Source organism: Giraffa tippelskirchi, chromosome X, assembly GCF_054371585.1.
Source record: "Giraffa tippelskirchi isolate mGirTip1 chromosome X, T2T-mGirTip1v1.2.pri, whole genome shotgun sequence".
Lineage (NCBI taxonomy): Eukaryota > Metazoa > Chordata > Mammalia > Artiodactyla > Giraffidae > Giraffa > Giraffa tippelskirchi.
In genome coordinates, this window is record NC_137289.1 from 97,073,129 (window position 1) to 97,092,500 (window position 19,372).

The 19,372-nt window shown below is 37.2% G+C and overlaps 1 protein-coding gene across 2 annotated transcripts in view; it reads right to left on the minus strand.

Annotated features, from left to right (window-relative positions):
• The window catches only part of DGKK (diacylglycerol kinase kappa), a 167,761-nt gene that overhangs the window by 25,619 nt on the left and 122,770 nt on the right, over window positions 1-19,372 (minus strand). For both annotated transcript variants that reach the window (XM_081566972.1, XM_081566973.1), the window contains exons 13-14: window positions 1,552-1,643; window positions 571-670 (exon numbers count right to left, since the gene is read on the minus strand). In XM_081566972.1, coding sequence (XP_081423098.1) covers window positions 571-670; window positions 1,552-1,643 — 192 coding nt within the window. The remainder of the gene's footprint in view (window positions 1-570; window positions 671-1,551; window positions 1,644-19,372) is intronic.

A 19,372-nucleotide genomic window follows, 5' to 3' on the forward strand; every position in this document is an offset into this window, starting at 1 on the left:
GCTTTTGTCTGTGTGTATGTTTGGGGGTGTACTTCATGATTATGGCCTGATTCCCAGCTCCATCACTTAATAGTTTGTGAACTGAGGCAAGTAACTGAATCTCATTGTGCTTTTATATTCTTGAGAAGTTGTGAAGATTATATAAGTGAATACATTATAAGTGCTTAGAACAGTTCCTGGCACAGAATAAGTGCTATAGAAGTATTACCTATTATTGTTACTGTTGTTATTATAGAGGTGACCATGGGTGTATTTCTAGCAGGTATTCATATATAGTTTCAAGAATGTTCTGGTATACAGCCATGCACATACATGTTGGTGTATGCTTGTGTCTAGGTGTGGACAGATGCTTAACATATGCTTAGGTACATGGTACATGGATAAGCATGTACAGTGCCACTCTTTATTTGGTGAAAGGTAGAAGTTCAGTGAGGATTTTCGCCATCAGGGAGGCTTACCAGCTGCTTCTCTTTGCCCTTTAACGATTCCCAGTGAGAGGGACATTTGCTTTTATTCAAAATTAGGGCCCTGGTGCCACAAAGAGTACAAGACAAAAGGATGGAAACTTACTTTCAAAATGACAGACTCTATTGCTGTATTGTTCTGCTTTATCCGGCTCCAAGCCTTTACAATATCAACCACAAAATCTTCCACTGCTGAGCACAGGAATCTGGAAAGATAAGATAGATGGCATAATGTGACATGGACATGAGGTCCAGAGCCCTTCTGTCTTATAATGTCATTAGTTTCCATCTTCCTCCTCTTCCTTCTCCCTCTCTTTTCTGATCTCTCCTTTCTCCCTCTCCTTGTCCCTCTCTCCCAACTCCCTCTCCTCTCTTTGTTTATTCTAATTCTTCATGTGCATTTGGGCAAATATGCCAGTACCTAAGAGAGTTTCACTAATATTTCTTAGCCCAAATTCCAAATTTCCAGAAAACAGAATTCAATTGGTATAACTTGGGTCTGGATTTCATCCTGGGTCAAATCAACTACAGTTCAAGGACCCAGCTAATTTAATACAAATATAATAACTTTGGTATTATGGCCCATGTAGGGACTGTTTTTCAAAAAAGAATGTGGTAGACTTGGAAGGACTTCACCAGAGTCCCAGGAGGAATGAATGGCCCACATATTTAGAAGAGGAAAATGTGTTGCTCATCTATGAGAAAGCAGCAGTAGTAGGCACCACAGAGAATTTTCCAGGTATTAGATGGAAAAGGTGTCCCTACTGGAGGGAGCTATGCTATGCTCTTGAGTGGTATGGAATGTTGTGTTTCCCTTCTGTAACCCCTCTTCCAAATCTGTGGCTTGCAGTTTTGTCATTTTGGAGTAGCAGGAGCCCTCACTGCAATCTCATCTTTTTTTAAAATTTATTGTTCATAAACTTCCCACTCAGGAGATTTGAGTTAGAAGAAATTTGATTTGGGAAGGTAAACATATGCTTTCTTTGACCTCAACCCCCAAGCTATTAAAATGAGCACCATCTCTGACTGATGGAACAGCCTATGAGCAAAAACACCCCCAACGGTTGAGAGGCAAAGGAAGACTGACCTGGTTGCGATAATCATCTCTGTCGGGTACTTGGCCTTCAGGATTTTGTTTAACTCAGTGGTTGCAGATTCTAAGTGTTGGATGGCAGCAGCCTAGGGAGAAAATGAGTGTTCAGCCCTGGAATCTTAGCACTGTGACATAGTGTGCTACCCATCCCCACCCCCTCATTATTTCCTACTGATGCTTTACCAGCAACACAAATGCTTCTTTGAAAATAATGCACTTAAAAACAATTCTTGTTGAAGATCTCCACAGATAATCTTAGATCTGTGGTTACTCTAAAAATAAGAGATGCATATTATTTCCTCTCATTTAAATTAATACTCAAAAACTCATGTGAAGGGGGTACTGTTTGTTCCATGTTTCAAATGAAAAAACCATCTCATATCACATAGCTAGTAAATAATAGATCTGGGATTTGAACCTATATCTTTCCAACCAGAGTGTCATCTCTTATATATAATGTTAAAAATAATAATCGTTCTCATGCTCCATCCTATCAAACTCTTTGCGACCCCATGGACTGTAGCCCACCAGGATCCTCTGCCCATGGAATCTTCCAGGCAAGAATACTAGAGTGGGTTGCCATTTCTTTCTCCAGGGAAAAATAATAACAGCATCCACTTATATAGGACTTGCTATGTGCCAGGCTCTATTCTAAGATATATATATATATATTTTTTTCCAGGTAACCTTTATAACAGCCCTATGAAATGAGGATTATTATCCCCACTTCACAGAACAGAAAACTGAGGCATAGGAAAGGGATAGTTGTTAAATGGTAGAGCCAGGATTTGATTCCAGGTAGTTTGGTTCTTGAGTCTGCACTCCTAACTATAACTTATACTCATCCCTCTCTATCACCCTCTACATTGAAATATATACCAAGATCTGATGATTCTATCACTTGAATATGTTTTAAATATGCCCTATTACCACTTCAGCAGTCCAAATCACCATCATGTCTTTTTCCTAGACAATTATAGCACTGCCTATCTTTTTTCCTTGCCTCTATGCTTTATTCCTTCAATTGTTTCTCCATATACCATGGAAACATTCTGCTTAATGCCTTTCTATTAGATAGCAGAATAGATAGATGGATAGGCATGAGATAAAGTATAGTGAAATATTAATGGTAGAATCTACCATTCAAAATTTCCTATATGTTTGAAAATTTCATAATAAAATAAGAAAATGTTCTTCTATAATTCTTACTGTTCTTAGGATAAAAGTTCAAATTTCCTGGGGGAGAGATCAAGACAGATTAGGAGGACATGGAACTTACTTCCCACTATGAACATGAAAAATACATCTAAATGTGGAGAAAGTATCACTGAAAACTAACTGGAGACTGGCAGAAAGACTTTTGTACAACCAAGGCTATAATAAAGAGCCATACAGAATCTGGTAGGAATGGAGGATTAGCAATCATGTTGGGACCTGTGCCCTTGGTGGGGGGCACAGAAGACAAAGATCATTACAAAGGGAGAGAGCCTCCCTGGGGAGTGAGCAGTTCAAGCCACATATTGGGCGCCGCATCCCTGGAGTTTGACACCAGGAAGACAAGTCCCCTAAGCTGGTTAGAAAACCAGTGGGACTAACAGGAAGGCTGTAAGAAACCTAGACTCAGAGGGATTCAAATCAAGAAGGCAGAGTAGGGGGACATGGAACTCAGCTTCCCCCATGAATGTATCAAAAATACATCTACATGTGGAACAATTATCACTGAAAACTAACAGGAGACTGGCAGAAAGACTCCTATATAACCAAGGCTGTAAGAAAGATCCACACAGAATCACATAGGAGGGAAGAGAATCAATCATGATGGGACCTGTGTCCCTAGGAGTGGATGTGTAGAAAAAGAGAGACTACATGGGTACATGCCCTCCCTGGGGAGTGAGCAGTGAGAGCTACATATCAGGCATTCCATCCCTGGGGTTCAGCAAAGGGGAGACGAGCCCCCTTGGCTGGTTGGAGGGCTAGTGGGACTAACAGGAGGGCTGCAGGGAAGCCTGGACTCTGCTTGGAAGGAGCCCATGAACACTTGCTAGCTCCCTAAGCAGTGCAGAAACGGTGTGTTGAAACCACCCAGGGCTGACTAGTTTCCTCTGACCACTCTGGTGTGTGCCCCAGCCTGAGCCAAGCAAATGCTCCAGCACCATTAGCAGCTCCACACAGGACTAAGGGCTGCCACAACGAGGAAAAAACTTTGCAGTAAAATGCTATGGTGTAACAACCTACAATGGAGAAGAATGTGAAAATAGAATGTGTGTGTGTGTATAAAACTTTGCTGTACACCTGAAATATTGTAAATATAGTAAACAAGTAAAAAAGATGCTATGGTGGATAAAACCTTAAGTGTCATCTGAGCAGGGAGGGGGCATCCGCTACTGGCAGTTGCAAAGTTGAAGCATCAGAGGCAGACAAGATCTCTGATGGCAGCCAGACCACCACAGCCCATGCCTCTGCCCCTGCTGAATACCCACACTAGTCCTTCTTGCTCCAGCACTGTTCTGCTCAGATGAGGGTGCCAGTGCTGGGAGGGGGAAGAGCACACACTTAAAAGGAACTTTTATATGTGGATTTTTGTATATGTGTATATATATAAATATATATATATATATATATATACATACATACATATATATAGATAGATAGAGAGAGAGAGAGAGAGCTATATATAGCAGGTATTCCATCCCTGGGGCTCAGCAAAGGGGAGACGAGCCCCCTTGGCTGGTTGGAGGGTCAGTGGGACTAATAGGAGGGCTGCAGGGAAGCCTGGACTCTGCTTGGAAGGAGCCCATGAACACTCGCTTGCCTGATATGTAATATATATATATATATATATACACACATATATATATGACTTTTTCACATTATAGGCATTGCAGAAGGGGAAAAGAGAGAGAGAAGGGGGTTGAAAATGTAATAAATGAAATTATGGCTGAAAACTTCCCAAGCCTGAAAAAAGAAACAGATATCCAGGTATAAGAAGCATGGAAGTTCCCAAATAAGATGAACCCAAGCAGATTTACACCAAGACATATAATTAAAATGTCAAAACTGTAGATTCTAATGGCAGCAAGAGAAAAATAAAGAGTCAGTTACAAGTGAACCCCCATAAGGCTATCAGCTGACTTCTTTAGAGAAATGTTGCAGGCCAAAAGGGTATGATAAGAAATATTCAAAATACTGAAAAGGAAAAACCTGCTACCTAGCATACTCTGCCCAGCAAGGTTAACATTTAGGAGAGATAAAGACCTCTTCAGACTAGCAAACACCAAAATAAATGAGCAATACTAAACCTACTCTAAAAGAAATGTCCTACTCCAAATGAAAAAGAAGTAAGAATCATAGGAAAGGGAAACTCCAAAATAGGAAAGGATTTAAGATAAGCTCAATAAGCAAGCACATAGATTAAAGGGCTTCCTTGGTGGCTCAATGGCAAAGAATCTGCCTGCCAACTCAGGAAACATGGGTTTGATGGGTCAGGAAGATCACCTGAAGAAGGAAAAATTGTAAAATCAACTATAAAGACAATAAACAGTGAAGGAAAAAGTGTAAAGATGTAAACTATGATTTTAAAAAATACAAAATGTTGGGGAAGTGATTAAAAATGTAGATCTTTAGAATGTGTTTAAACTTAAATGACTATTAGTTAAAATCACATAGATATAATTATAGGTCAACATATTTGAAACCCATGGTAACCACAAATCAGAAACCTGCAAAAGACATACAAAAACCAAAAAGAAAGGAACCTAAGCATACTACTAAAGAAAATCATTAAACCACAGTGGGAGAAACAGAAGAAATAAACAGAGAACTATAAAAACAATTGGAAAACAAGTAATAGAATGACAATAAGTACATGTGCTGTGCTGTACTAAGGTGCTTCAGTCATGTTTGACTCTTTGTGACCCTGTGGACTGTAGCCTGCCAGGCTCCTCTGTCCATGGGATTTTCCAGGCAAGAATACTGGAATGGGTTGCCATGCCCTCCTCCAGGGGATATTCACAACACAGGGATTGAAACTGGCTCCTGCAGCTCTTGTATTGCAGGCAGATTCTTTACAGCTGAGCTACCTGGGAAGCCCAGTAAGTACATACCAATCAATAATTATTTTAAATGACTTTAAATGTCAATAGACTAAAAGACCAAAAGACAAAGGGAGGCTGATTGGATTAAGAAACAAGACCCTTTAACATGCTGCCTGTAAGGGAAGTTCTTCAGGGCCAAAGACATACAGAATGAAAGTGAAGGAATGAAAAAAGATACTTCATGAAATATTTAATGACAAGAAAGTGAGAGTAGCAATATTCATATAGAACAAAAAGACTTTAAAATGAAGGCTATAACAAAAGATGAGTGCATTATATAATCATAAAGGGATCAATATATAAAGAATATATTACTCTTGTTAACATACATGTACCTAACACAGGAGCCCCTAAATATATAAAGCACATACTATCAGACATAAAGGGAAAATTTGACAATGATATAATATTAGTAGAGGACTTTAACACTCCCCTGATATCTATAGACATATCATCTAGACAGATAATAAGACAACAGTGAACTTAAATGACACAATAGACTAGTTGGACTTAACAGATGTCTTACAAGACATTCCATCCCAAAACAGCAGAATACACATTCTTCTCAAGTGCTTGTGGAATGTTCTCCAGGACAGATCACATGCTGGGCCACAAAACAAGTCTCAACAAATTTAAGATAGAAAGTATATCAAGTATTTTTTTTTTTTTTATGACCAAAACAGTATGGAACTAGAAATCAACTACAAAAAGAAAAATGGGAAAAGAACAAACACATGGAGGCTACACAGCACACTACTAAAAAACCATTGGGACAAGATGAAATCAAAGAGGAAATCAGAAAGTCCCTCAAGACAAATGCAAATGGAAACACAATTTTCCAAAATCTATTAGATGCAACAAAAGCAGTTCTAAGAGAGAAGTTAGTGCCAATACAGGCCTTTCTCAAGGAATAAGAAAAATCTTGCATAAAACATCTTATCACCTAAAAGCATTAGAAAAAGAACAAACAAAACCCAAAGTCTGTAGAAGGAAGAAAAAAATAAAGATCAGAGAGGAAATAAATAAAATACAGACACATGTACACCTGTGGCTGTTTCATGTCAATGTTTGGCAAAAACCACCACAATACTGTAAAGTAATTAGCCTCAAATTAAAATAAATAATTAAAGAAATAAAAAATGATAGACAAGATCAATGAAAGCAAGAATTGGTTCTTTGAAATGATAAAATTGATAAACTTTTCACCAGGGTCACCAAGAAAAATAGAGTGAGGACCCAAATAAAATAAAAATGAAAGAGGAGACAAAACAGCCAATACCACAAAAATGTAAAAAACCGTAAGAGAATACTATGTTATATGCAAACAAATTGGACAACCTAGAAGAAATGAACAAATTTCTAGAAAAATACAGCCTGGTAAGACTGATTCAAGAAGAAACAATTTGAACAGAATAATCACTACAAGTAAAATTGAATTTATAATAAAAATTTCCAGCTAACAACAGTCTAGGATCAGATGGTTTCAGAAAAGAATTCTAACAAAGATATTTTTTGCTGTTCAGTCACTCAGTCATGTCTGACTCTTTGCAACCCCATGGACTGTAGCACGCCAGGCTTCCCAGTCCTTCACCATCTTCCAGAGCTTGCTCAAACTCATGTCCATTGAGTTGGTGATGCCATCCAACCATCTCATCCTCTGTTGTCCCCTTTTCCTCCTGCCTTCTGTCTTTCCCAGCATCAGGGTCTTTTTCAGTGAGTGGGCTCTTTGCATCAGGTGGCTAAAGTATTGGAGCTTCAGCATCAGTCCTTCCAATAAATATTCAGGGTTGACTTTTTTTCAGATTGATTGGTTTGATCTCCTTGCAGTCCAAGGGACTCTCAAGAGTCTTCTCCAACACCACAATTCAAAAGCATCAATTCTTTGGCACACAGCCTTCTTTATGGTCCAACTTTCATGTCCGTACATGACTGCTGGAAAAACCATAGCTTTGACCAGACAGACCTTTGTCAGCAGAGTAATGTCTATGCTTTTTACAAAGATATAGACAAGAGTTAATAGCTATCTCTGTCAAATTGTTCTAAAACTTGAAGAGGAAGGAGTACTCCCAAATTTATTCTAAAAGGCCACCCTTATCCTGATACCAAGATATGACCAAAAAAACTACAAAAAAAGAGAAAATTATAGGCCAATATATATATATATATTTTTTTAAAGCTTTTTATTTTGTATTGGGGTATAGCTGATTAACAAACAATGTTGTGATAATTTCAGGTGAACAGCAAAGGATCTCAGCCATACATGTACATGTATCCATTCTTCTCCAAACTCTGCCACATAAGATTGAGCAGAGTTCCAGTAGGTCCTTGTTGGTTATCCATTTTAAATATACCAGTGTGCACATGTTCATCCGAAACTCCCTAACTATTCCTTCCCCTCATCCTTCCTCCTGGCAACCATAAATTCACTCTCTAAGGCTGTGAGTCTGTTTCTATTTTGTAAGTAAGTTCATTTGTATCATTTCTTTTTAGATTCCATATATAAGGGATGTCATATGATATTTCTCCTTCTCTTGTCTGACTTACTTCACTCAGTTTGGCACTGTCTAGGTTCATCCATGTTGCTGCAAATGGCATTATTTTATTCTTTTCAATGGCTGAGTAATATCCTGAAATTGCATATATGTACCACATCTTCTTTATCCATTCCTCTGTCGATTGACATTTAGGTTGCTTCTATGTCTTGGATATTGTAAACAGTGCTGCAAAGAACATTGGGGTGCATGTATCTTTTTTTTTTAATTTTAAATTATTTATCTAATTTTTAACTTTACAATATTGTATTTGTTTTGCCATACATTGACATGAATCCACCATGGGTGTACATGTTTTTCCCTTCCAGAACCCCCCTCCCACCTCCCTCCCCATCCCATCCCTCCAGGTCATCCTGGTGCACCAGCCCCGAGCGCCCTGTATCATGCATTGAACCTGGACAGGCGATTCGTTTCAGGGCATGTATCCTTTTGGATCATGTTTTTCTCTGGATAAATGCCAAGGAGTGTGAATGTAGGGTCATATGGTAGCTCTATTTTTAGTTTTTTGAGGAAGTGCCATACTGTTCTCCATAGTGTATAGGCCAATATCTTTGATGAATATAGATGCAAAAATCCTCAACAAAATATTAGGAAACTGAATCCAACAATATATAAAAAGGATCATACACCATGATCAATTTGGATTTATTCCAGGATCAAGAGGGTGGACTAACATTTGCAAATCAATAAATGTGGTGTACAACAGTAGTCCCCAAACTTTTTGGCACCAGTGATCAGTTTTATAGAAGACAATTTTTCCTCAGACCTGCAGGTAGTGCGGAGGGGCGGGGGATGGTTCAGGTAGTAATGGGAGCAATGGGGAGCAGTGGGATGCAGCAGATGAAGCTTTGCTTGCTCAACTGCCACTCACCTCCTGCTTTGCAGCCTGGTTCCTAATAGGCCATGGACCAGTAGCGGTCCATGACTCAGGGACTGGGGACCCCTGATGCACAACATTAACAAAAGGAAGGATAAAAAAGTCACATGATCATCTCAATAGATGCAGAAAAAGCATTTGAAAAATTTCAATATCCATTCATGATAAAAATTCTCATATAGTACGTGTAGAGGAAACATATCTCAACATAATTAAGGCCATATTGATAAACCCATAGCCAACATCATACTCAGTGATGAAAAGCTGAAAAACTTCTCACTGTATTGTGGAACAAGACAAGGATGCCCACTCTTACTACTTCTGTTTAACATAGTAATGGAAGTTCTATCCACAGTAATCAGAGAAGTAAAAGAAATAAAAAGCATCCAAATTAGAAGGGAAGAGGTAAAACTGTCACTATTTGCAGATAACACTATATTTATATAGGGAATTCTAAAGTCTCTGCCCCCAAATATTAGGACAAATAAATTAATTCAATAAGGTTGAAGGATACAAGATTACTATATAAAAATATATTGCATTTCTATACACTAACAGGGAAATTTTAGAAACAGAAAGTAAAAAATCATCCCATTTGAAATCACAACCAAAAGAATAAAATACTAAGAATAAACTTAACCAGGGAGGTAAAAGGCCTATAATCTAAAAACTTAAAAAACATTGATTAAGGGAATTGAAGACGATTTAAAGAACTGGAAAGATACCCTATGCCCTTGGATTAGAAGAATAAATATTTTCAAGATGGCCACACTACCCAAAGCAATCTGCAAATTTAATGGCAAAGAACCTGCCTGCAATGCAGGGGACCCGGGATTAATTCCTGGGTTGGGAAGATTCCCTGGAGAAGGGCATGACAACCCACTCCAGTATTCTTGCCTGGAGAATCCCATGGACAGGGGAGCCTGGTGGGCTACAGTCCATAGGGTTGCAATGAGTTGGACATGACTGAGCAACTCCACATTATCTACACCTATCAAAATACCCATGACATTTTTCACAGAACGAGAACAAATAAAAATCCATATGGAACTACAAAAGACCCCAAATTGCCGTAGCCATCTTGAGAAAAAGAACAAAGTTGGAGCTATAACCCCCCAGACTTCAGAATATACTACAAAGCTACAGTCATCAAACAGCATGGCACTAGCACAAAAACAGATACATAGATCAGTGTAGCAGAATAGAGAACCAGAAATGAACCCACATATCTATTGTCAATTAATTTATGAGAAAGGAGGAAAGAATATACAATGGAGAAAAGACAGTCTCTTTAGCAAGTGGTATTGGGAAAACTGGACAACCACATGTAAAACAATGAGATTAGAACATTCCCTCAGACCATATACACAAATAAACTCGAAGTGGTTCAAAGACCTAAATGTAGGACATGACGCCATAAAAGTCTTAGAAGAGAACATAGGCAGAACACTCTTTGACAGAACTGTAACAATATTTTTGGTCAATCTCCTGAGTCAAAGGAAATAAATGCAAAAATAAAGTAATAGGACCTATTTAAACTTAAAAGCTTTTGCACAGCAAAGGAAATTATCAATAAAATGAAAATACAACCTATGAAGGGGGAGAAAATATTTCCAAGTGATGTGGCTGACAAGGGGTTAATATCTAAAATACACAAACAGCTCATACAACTCAATACCACAAAAAGAAACAACCCAATCAACAAATGGGCAGAAGACTTGAATAGACATTTTTCCAAAGAAAACTATATGGCTAACAGGCACATGAAAAGATGATCAACATCAGTAATTATTAGAGAAATGCAAAACAACAATGAGATATCACCTCACACCTGTAAAAATGGCTATTATCAAAAAGTCTACAAATAACAAATGATGGATAGGATGTGGAGAAATGGAAACCTTTATACACTACTGGTGGGGTTTTACACTGTTTCCAGTCACTATGGGGAAACTGTATGGAGTTTCGTCAAAAAACTAAAAATAGAACTATGATATCATCCAGCAATTTCAGTGCTAGGGGTGTATTTGCAGAAAATGAAAACACTAATTTGAAAAGATGCATGGACCTCAATGTTCATAGCAGCACTATTTATAATAGCCAAGACATGGAAGCAACTTGAGTGCCCATCAACAGAGAATGGATACAGATATGGTTTATACATACAATACTACTGGAATACTACTTAGCTCCCCCAAAGAATGGAATCCTGACATTTATAACAATGCGAATATACCTTGGGGGTATTATGCTTAATGAAATATGTCAGTGAGAAAAAAAAAGAATATTCTATTTTATCACTTATACAGGGGATATGAAAAATAACAAATAAATGTATATTTAAAGAATAAAAACAGACTCACAGGTATAGAGAACAAACTAGTGGTTACAAGTGTAGAGGGAACAGGGAGGGGTGAGATAGGGGTGTCAGATTTAGAAATACAAAATAAATATATGTTTATAAAATATAAGCAAGTTATGTATAGAATAAATAAACAACTTGGATACAGCAAACAAAACAAAGAAACCTTTTTTTTTTGCTAGTGATCACACACACACGTGCTTTCTCCTGAAACAAGGCAGAAGAAACAGATTGAAACTGAATAGGACTCTGGCCAGTTTCCCACAACCTCTGGCCCATGGCCAGCCTGAGCCAAGAACCCATTTTATCCCACTTGCTTCACAATACTAGTTCTACATTAGGGTGAGAATGGCTGAGGGGAGTGCTCAGATGTGAGGGGCTATGCCAGCCCAGATACTGAATGGCATCTGAATGAGGCAGGGGCCTCAAACTGGAGTTTATGGAGGCACCACATCAGAAGTATTCCAGGATTCTGAGTGAAACTAGGGACACCACAGTCTGTGCCCAGGCCCATGCCAAGTGCCCTCTCCAGCCCCTCTTGCTCCAGCTCTATTCCCCTCTGGGGAAGTGTGCTGGTGCTGGGAGGGAAAGAATACACTTTGAGGGAATAGAGCTATCTTAGACTTGACCCTCAGGGCTTCTGCTCCAGCAATTTGGGACCTGCCCCCACTCTAAGAGGGTAGTGTTGGCACTGAAGGAAGGAGAAGCCCTGCCTCACACCTGACTCTGGCTCTTGCTGCTCTATCTCCAGCATTACCTCCTAACAAGACAATAGCTGCTAGCACACTCTGGGGAAAGACATGACTTGTGCTCAAGTCAGATGTAGCTCTCCCACTAAAGTTCTTGGGCACAGGCAGAGTGTGTGGGGATGCCCATAGACAAGGACACCCCTGCAAGGCTGGAAAAAGGTAATTATTTCATCTAATTTCATAGAATATATACAGCAAAAGTGAGAAGACAGAGGGATTTGTTTCATTGAAAAAACAGGAGAAAATCCCTGAAAAAGAAACTAATGAAACAGAAATAAATGATTTGCTAGATAAAGAATTCAAAGCATTAGTAATAGATAAGCTAACTGAATTAGGGAAAAAAATAGATGAACACTGAGAATTTTAACACAGAAATAAGAATTTTTTAAAGGTGAAATGAAAAACATGCTAGAAGGAATTAACAGCAGCCTAGGTGGTGCAGAAGAAAGCATAAGTTATCTGGAAGACAGAATAACAGAAAGGGTACAATCAGAACAGCAAAAAAGAAAATTTTAAAAAATGATAACAGTGTAGCAATATTTAGGACAATATTAAAACATACCAATATCTGCACTATAGGGGTCTCAGAAGCAGAGTGAGAGAGAGCGGGGGGTGTTGAAAATGTATTCGATGAAGTTATGGCTGAAAACTTAAACATGAAGAAGGAAACCAATATCCATGTACATGAAGCTTAGAGGGTTCTAAACAAGTTGAATCCCAACAAACCCACACCAAAAAAGTAATTAAAACAGCAAAAGTTTAAGATAAAGAATTCTAAAGGCAGCAAGAGAAATCAAAAGAATCATAAGAATCTTATGAAGAACCTTCATAAGGCTATCAGCTGATTTCTCTGCAGAAAACTTGCAGGGCAGAAGGGAGGGCATGCTGTATATAAAGTGCTAAAAGGGAAAAACCTGCAACATAGGATACCCTACCCAGCAAGATTACCATTTAGAATTGGAAGAGAGATAAAAGAACTTCCCAGACAAGCAAAAACTAAAAACACTGAGCAATAAAAACCTATCCTAAAAGAAATGTTAAAGAAAAGGCTACATTTACATTTGCTGTTGTTTAGTCACTAAGTCATGTCCAACTCTTTGTGACTCATGGACCGTAACCTGCTATGCTCCTCTGTCCAGGCAAAAATACTGGAATTGGTTGCCATTTCCTTCTCCAGTGGATTTTCTGGACACAGGGCTCAAACCTGTGTCTCCTCATTGGAGGCAAATTCTTTACCATTGAGCTACTAGGGTAGACTTACATTTACATTAGTAAAGGCAAATATATAGTAAAGGCTGAGAATCAACCACTTAAATAAGCTAGTACAAAGATTGAAAAAAATTTAAAATCAACTATAACTACAATAAACTGAAGGGATAAACATGGAGATGTAAAACATGATATCAAAAACAAAATGTGGGGGAGGGGAGTAAAAAAGTGGATATTTTAGAATGTGTTTGAACTTAAAGGACTAACTGTTTTAAAAAAGTAGGTCAACATATAGAAACCCGTTGGCAACCACAAATTAAAAACCTACAACTGAAATATAAAACTATAGTGAAAAGAATATAAGTGTACCAATAAGGAAAACCATCAAATAACAAGGGAAGAAACTAAAAGAAGAAGAATGGATAAATACAAACACAAATAGAATATAATTAACAAGTTGGCAATAAATACATACCTATTACTAATTACTTTAAAGGTCAATGGACTAAATACTCCAATTGAAAAACTTAGAGTGGCTGATCGGATCAAAATAAGACCCATATATATGCTGCTTACAAGAGACTCACTTCAGAGTTAAAGACACACATGGAATGAAAACCAGAGGATGGAAAAAGACATTTCATGTAAACGAAAACACCAAGAAAATGGGAATAGGAATATTCATATAGGACAAAACAGTCTTTAACAAAAGATGAAGGGTGTTACATAATGCTGCTGCTGCTGCTGCTGCTAAGTTGTGTCAGTCATGTCCAACTCTGTGCGACCCCATAGACAGCAGCCTACCAGGCTCCGCCGTCCCTGGGATTCTCCAGGCAAGAACACTGGAGTGGATTGCCATTTCCTTCTCCAGTGCATGAAAGTGAAAAGTGAAAGTGAAGTCACACAGTCGTGTCTGACTCTTCACGATGCCATGGACTGCAGCCCACCAGGCTCCTCTGTCCATGGGATTCTCCAGGCAAAAGTACTGGAGTGGGTTGCCATTGCCTTCTCAGATAAAGTGATAAATACAATCAGGATACAACACTCCTTAACATATACACACCTAATATAGGAACACCTAACTATATAAAGCAAATATTAACAAACATGAAGGGAAAAATTGACAATAATACAAATATGGTAGGGGACTTTAATACCTCAATTATGTCAATAGACATATCATCCAGAGAGAAAATCAAGAAGGAAATGATGTCTTAAATGACGTATTATACCAGTTGGACTTAATATCAGTAGATAGCTACAGGACATTCCATCCCAAAACAGCAGAATACACATTATTTTCAAGTGCACATGGAATGTTCTCCAGGACAGATCACATGATAGGCCACCAAACAAGCCTCAACAAATTTGAGAGGATAGAAATTATATCAAGTGTTTTTTCTGACCATGACAATATGAAGCTAGAAATCAATTACAGGAAGAGAGATGGAAACACACAAACATGTGAAGACTAAACAACATGCTACAAAAAAAAATTCATGGGACAATGATGAAGTCAAAGAGGAAATCAGAAAATATCTTGATACAAATGAAAATGGAGACAAAACTTTCCAAAATCTGTGGGAAACAGCAAAGAAGTTCTAAGTGGTAAATTTACAGTGATACAGGCCTACCTCAAGCAACAAAAAAAATCTCAACAACTTATACTACCACCTAAAAGAGAAAAAGAGCAAACGAAGCCCAAAGTCATCAGAAGGCAGGAAATAAAGTTCAAGAGGAAATAAATAAAACACAGGCCCCCATAAGAAAACAATAGAAAAGATCAATGAAACCAAGTGTTGGTTCTTTGAAAAGATAAAATTGATAAACCTTCAGTGAGACTCACCAAGAAGGAAAGAGAGAGGACCCAAATAAGAAATGAAACAGGAGACATAACAACTAATACCGCAGAGATTCAAAAAGAATACTATGAACAGTTATATGCCAATAAATTGAACAACCTAGAAGGAATGAGCACATTTCTAGAAATATACAATCTTTCAAGAATTTCTAGAAATATACAATCTTTCAAGACTGAATAAGGAAGAAATAGACAATCTGAACAGACTGATCACTAGTAGTAAATTTGAATTTGTAATAAAATAATCTCCCAGCAAACCAAAATCCACGATTGTGGAGATTCACAGGAGATTCTACCAAACATACAGAGGAGAGCTAATACCTAGTCTTCTCAAACTATTCCAAAAAATTGAAGAAAAAGGGATACTTCCAAATTTGTTGTACAAGGCCACTTTTACCCTGATACCAAAACCAGACAAAGACATCACACACAAAAAATCACACACCAATGTCTTTGATGACTATAGATGTAAAAATCCTCAGCAAAATATTAGCAAACCAAATCCAATAACGTATAAACATAATCATACACCATAATTAAGTTGGACTTATTCCAGGGATGAAAAGATGATTCAATATTTGCAAATTAATCAATGTGATATATCACATTAACCAAAGGAAGGAAAAAATCACATGACCATCTCAATAGATGCAGAAAAAGCATTTGACAAAATTCAAAATCCATTCATGATAAAACTCTCATCCCAGTGGGTATAGAGGGAATATATCCCAACATAATTAAGGCCATTATGACAAATCCACAGGCAACATCATACTCAGTGGTGAAAAGCTGAAAGCCTTTCCTCTAAAATCAAGAATAAGACATGGATACTCATTCTTGCTAATTCTATTTAACATATTATTGGAAGTCCTAGCTACAGCAATCAGAAAATAAAAAGAAATAAAAGGCATCCAAATTAGAAGGGAAGTAGTAAAACTGTCACAAATTGCAGGTGATGTGAAACTATATACAGAAAACTCTAAATTTTCCACAAAACACTATTAGAACTAAAAAAAGAATTCAGTAAAGTTGCAGGATACAAGATAAATGTACAGAAATCTGTTGCTTTCCTCTACACAAATGATAAGCTATCAGAAAAAGAAAGCAAGAAAATAATCCTGTTTAAAATTGCATTGAAGAAGAATAAAATAACTAGGAATAAACCTAACCAAGGAGGTGAAAGACTTATACTCTGAAAACTATAAAACCTTGATGAAAGAAACTGAAGATGATACAATGAAATGGGAAGATATCACTTGTTCACGGGTTGAAAAAGTTAATATGGTTTAAAATGTCCATAGTACTTGAAGCAATCATAGATTTAGTGCAATCTCCATAAAATATCCAGGATATCTTTCACAGAACTAGAATAATCCTAAATTTTATATCGAACCACAAAAGAACCGAAATTGCCAAAGCCATCTAGAGAAAAAAGAACAAAGTGGGAAGTATCATGCTACTTGACTTCAAAATATATTACAAAGCTACAATAATCAAACAGCAATGCACTGGCACAAAAACAGATACAAAGATAAATGCAACAGAAGAGAGAGCTCATAAATAAACCCTTAGATTTATGATCAATTAATCTATAAGAAAAGAATAAAGAATATACAATGAAGAAAATACTATCTCTTCAATAAATGGTGTTGGCATCACTGATCAGTTACATGCAAAAGAATGAAATTAGAACATTTTCTCATACCATATACAAAATATAAATTCAAAACTGATTAAAGACCTATAAACCTAGAAGAGAACATAAGCAGCATACTATTTTACAAAAATTGTAGCAATATTTTTTTGGATATGCCCAAGACAAAAGAAATAAAAACAAAATTAGCAAGTGGGACCTAATTAAACTTGAAGGTTTTGGCACAGCAAAGGAAACCATTGACAAAATGAAATGACAACCTACTGAATGAAAGAAAATATTCATATAAGATATGACCAATATTAGGAGTTTATAGCCAAAATACATAAACAACTCATACAACTCAATATAAAAAAAAAAAACCTACAAAAATGGGCAGAAGGTCTCCCAGAATAATAGAAATAAAAGCAAAAATAAACAAATGGGACCTACTTAAGCTCAGAAGCTTTTGCACAGCAAAGGAAACAATAAACAAAATGAAAAGACAACCCACAGATTGGGAGAAAATATTTGCAAATGATGTGACTGATAAGGGATTAGTCTCCAAAATTTATGAACAGCTTATGATGCCTAACAGCATCAAAACAAACAATCCAATCAGAAAAGGGGAAGCATAGATGTTTCTTCAAAGAAGACATACAGATAGAGAAGAGGCACATGAAAAGATATTCGACATCATTAATTACTGGGGAAATGCAAATCAAAACTACAATGAGATAACATCTCACACCAGCCAGAATTGCTATCATCAAAAAATTGACAAACAATAAATGCTAGAGAGGGTGTGGAGAGAAGGGAACCCTCTTATTGGTATAGCTACTATGGAGAACAGAATGGAGGTTCCTTAAAAAAGAACAAAAGAAAAATAGAGCTACCATATAACCCTGCAATCACACTCCTGGGCATTTATCCAGAGAAAAACATGATGCAAAAGGATACATGCACCCCAATGTTCATTGCAGCACTGTTTACAATATCCAAGACATAGAAGCAACTTGAATGTCAATTGACAGAGGAATGGATTAAGAAGATGTGATACATATATGCAATTTTGGAATATTACCCAGCCATTAAAAAGAACCTTGCAGCAACATGGATGTCATTTGCAGGAACATGGATGGACCTAGACAGTGTCATACTGAATGAAGTAAGTCAGACAAGAGAAGGAGAAATATCATGACATCCCTTATATATGGAATCTAAAAAGAAATGATACAAATGAACTTACTTAGAAAACAGACTCACAGACTTAGTGAATTTATGGTTGTCAGGAGGAAGGGTGGGGGTAAGAGATAGTGAGTTTGGGATGGACATGTGCATACTGGTATATTTTAAATGGATAACCAACAAGGACCTACTGTATAGCACATGGAACTATGCTCAGTCTTATGTGGCAGAGTTTGGAGAAGAATGGATACATGTATGTGTATAGCTGAGACCCTTTGCTGTTCACCTGAAACTATCAAGCATTATTTGGACTACACCCAGTGCAAAATAAAAAATTTAAAGTAAAATGGGTAGAAGACCTGGATAGACGTTTTTCCAAAGAAGATATACAAATGGCCAACAGGCTCAAGAAAAGGATGCTCAAAACTGCTAATCATTAGAGAAATGCAAATGAAAACCACAATGAGATACCACCCCACACCTGTCAGAATGACTATCATAAAAAAGACAATACATAGTAAACATTTGTGAGGATGCTGAGAAAAGGGAACCCAATTATACCATCGGTAGGAATATAACTTGGTACAGCCACTATGGAAAACAGTATGAAAATTCCTCAAAAAACTGAAAATAGAACTACCATATGATTTAGAAATTCCATTCCTAGGAATATATCTGAAGAAATGAAAACACATATTTGAAAAGATACATGTATCTCAATATTCTTAGCAACATTATTTACAATGACCAAAATATGGAAGCAACCTAAATATCTATCAACAGATGAACGGATAAAGAAGATTTGGGGGTATGTGTGTGTGTGTACACACAAAATGGGATATAACAGTCATAGAAAGAATGAAATTCTGCTATTTTCAAAACCATGGATGGACCTAGAGGGTATTATGCATAGTGAAATAAGTAAAAATAGAAAGACAAATACTGTTACCACTTATATGTAGAATCTAAAATATAATACAAAAGGATTAATACTAGAAAACAGAAACAGACTCAGATATTTAGAACAAGCTGGTGGTTACAAGTGGGGAGAAGGAAGATGGGAAGGGCAAGGCAGGAATATGAGATTAAGTGATACAAGCTACTATCTATAAAATAAGCAATAAAGATATATTATATTGCACAGCTAAATATAACTATTATATTGTAATAACTTTAAACTTTGTGTGCATGTGTGCTAAGTTGCCTCGGTCGTGTCCGACTCTTTGCAACCCTAGGGACTATACCCTGTCAGACTCCTCTATCCATGAAATTCTCCAGGCAAGAATATTG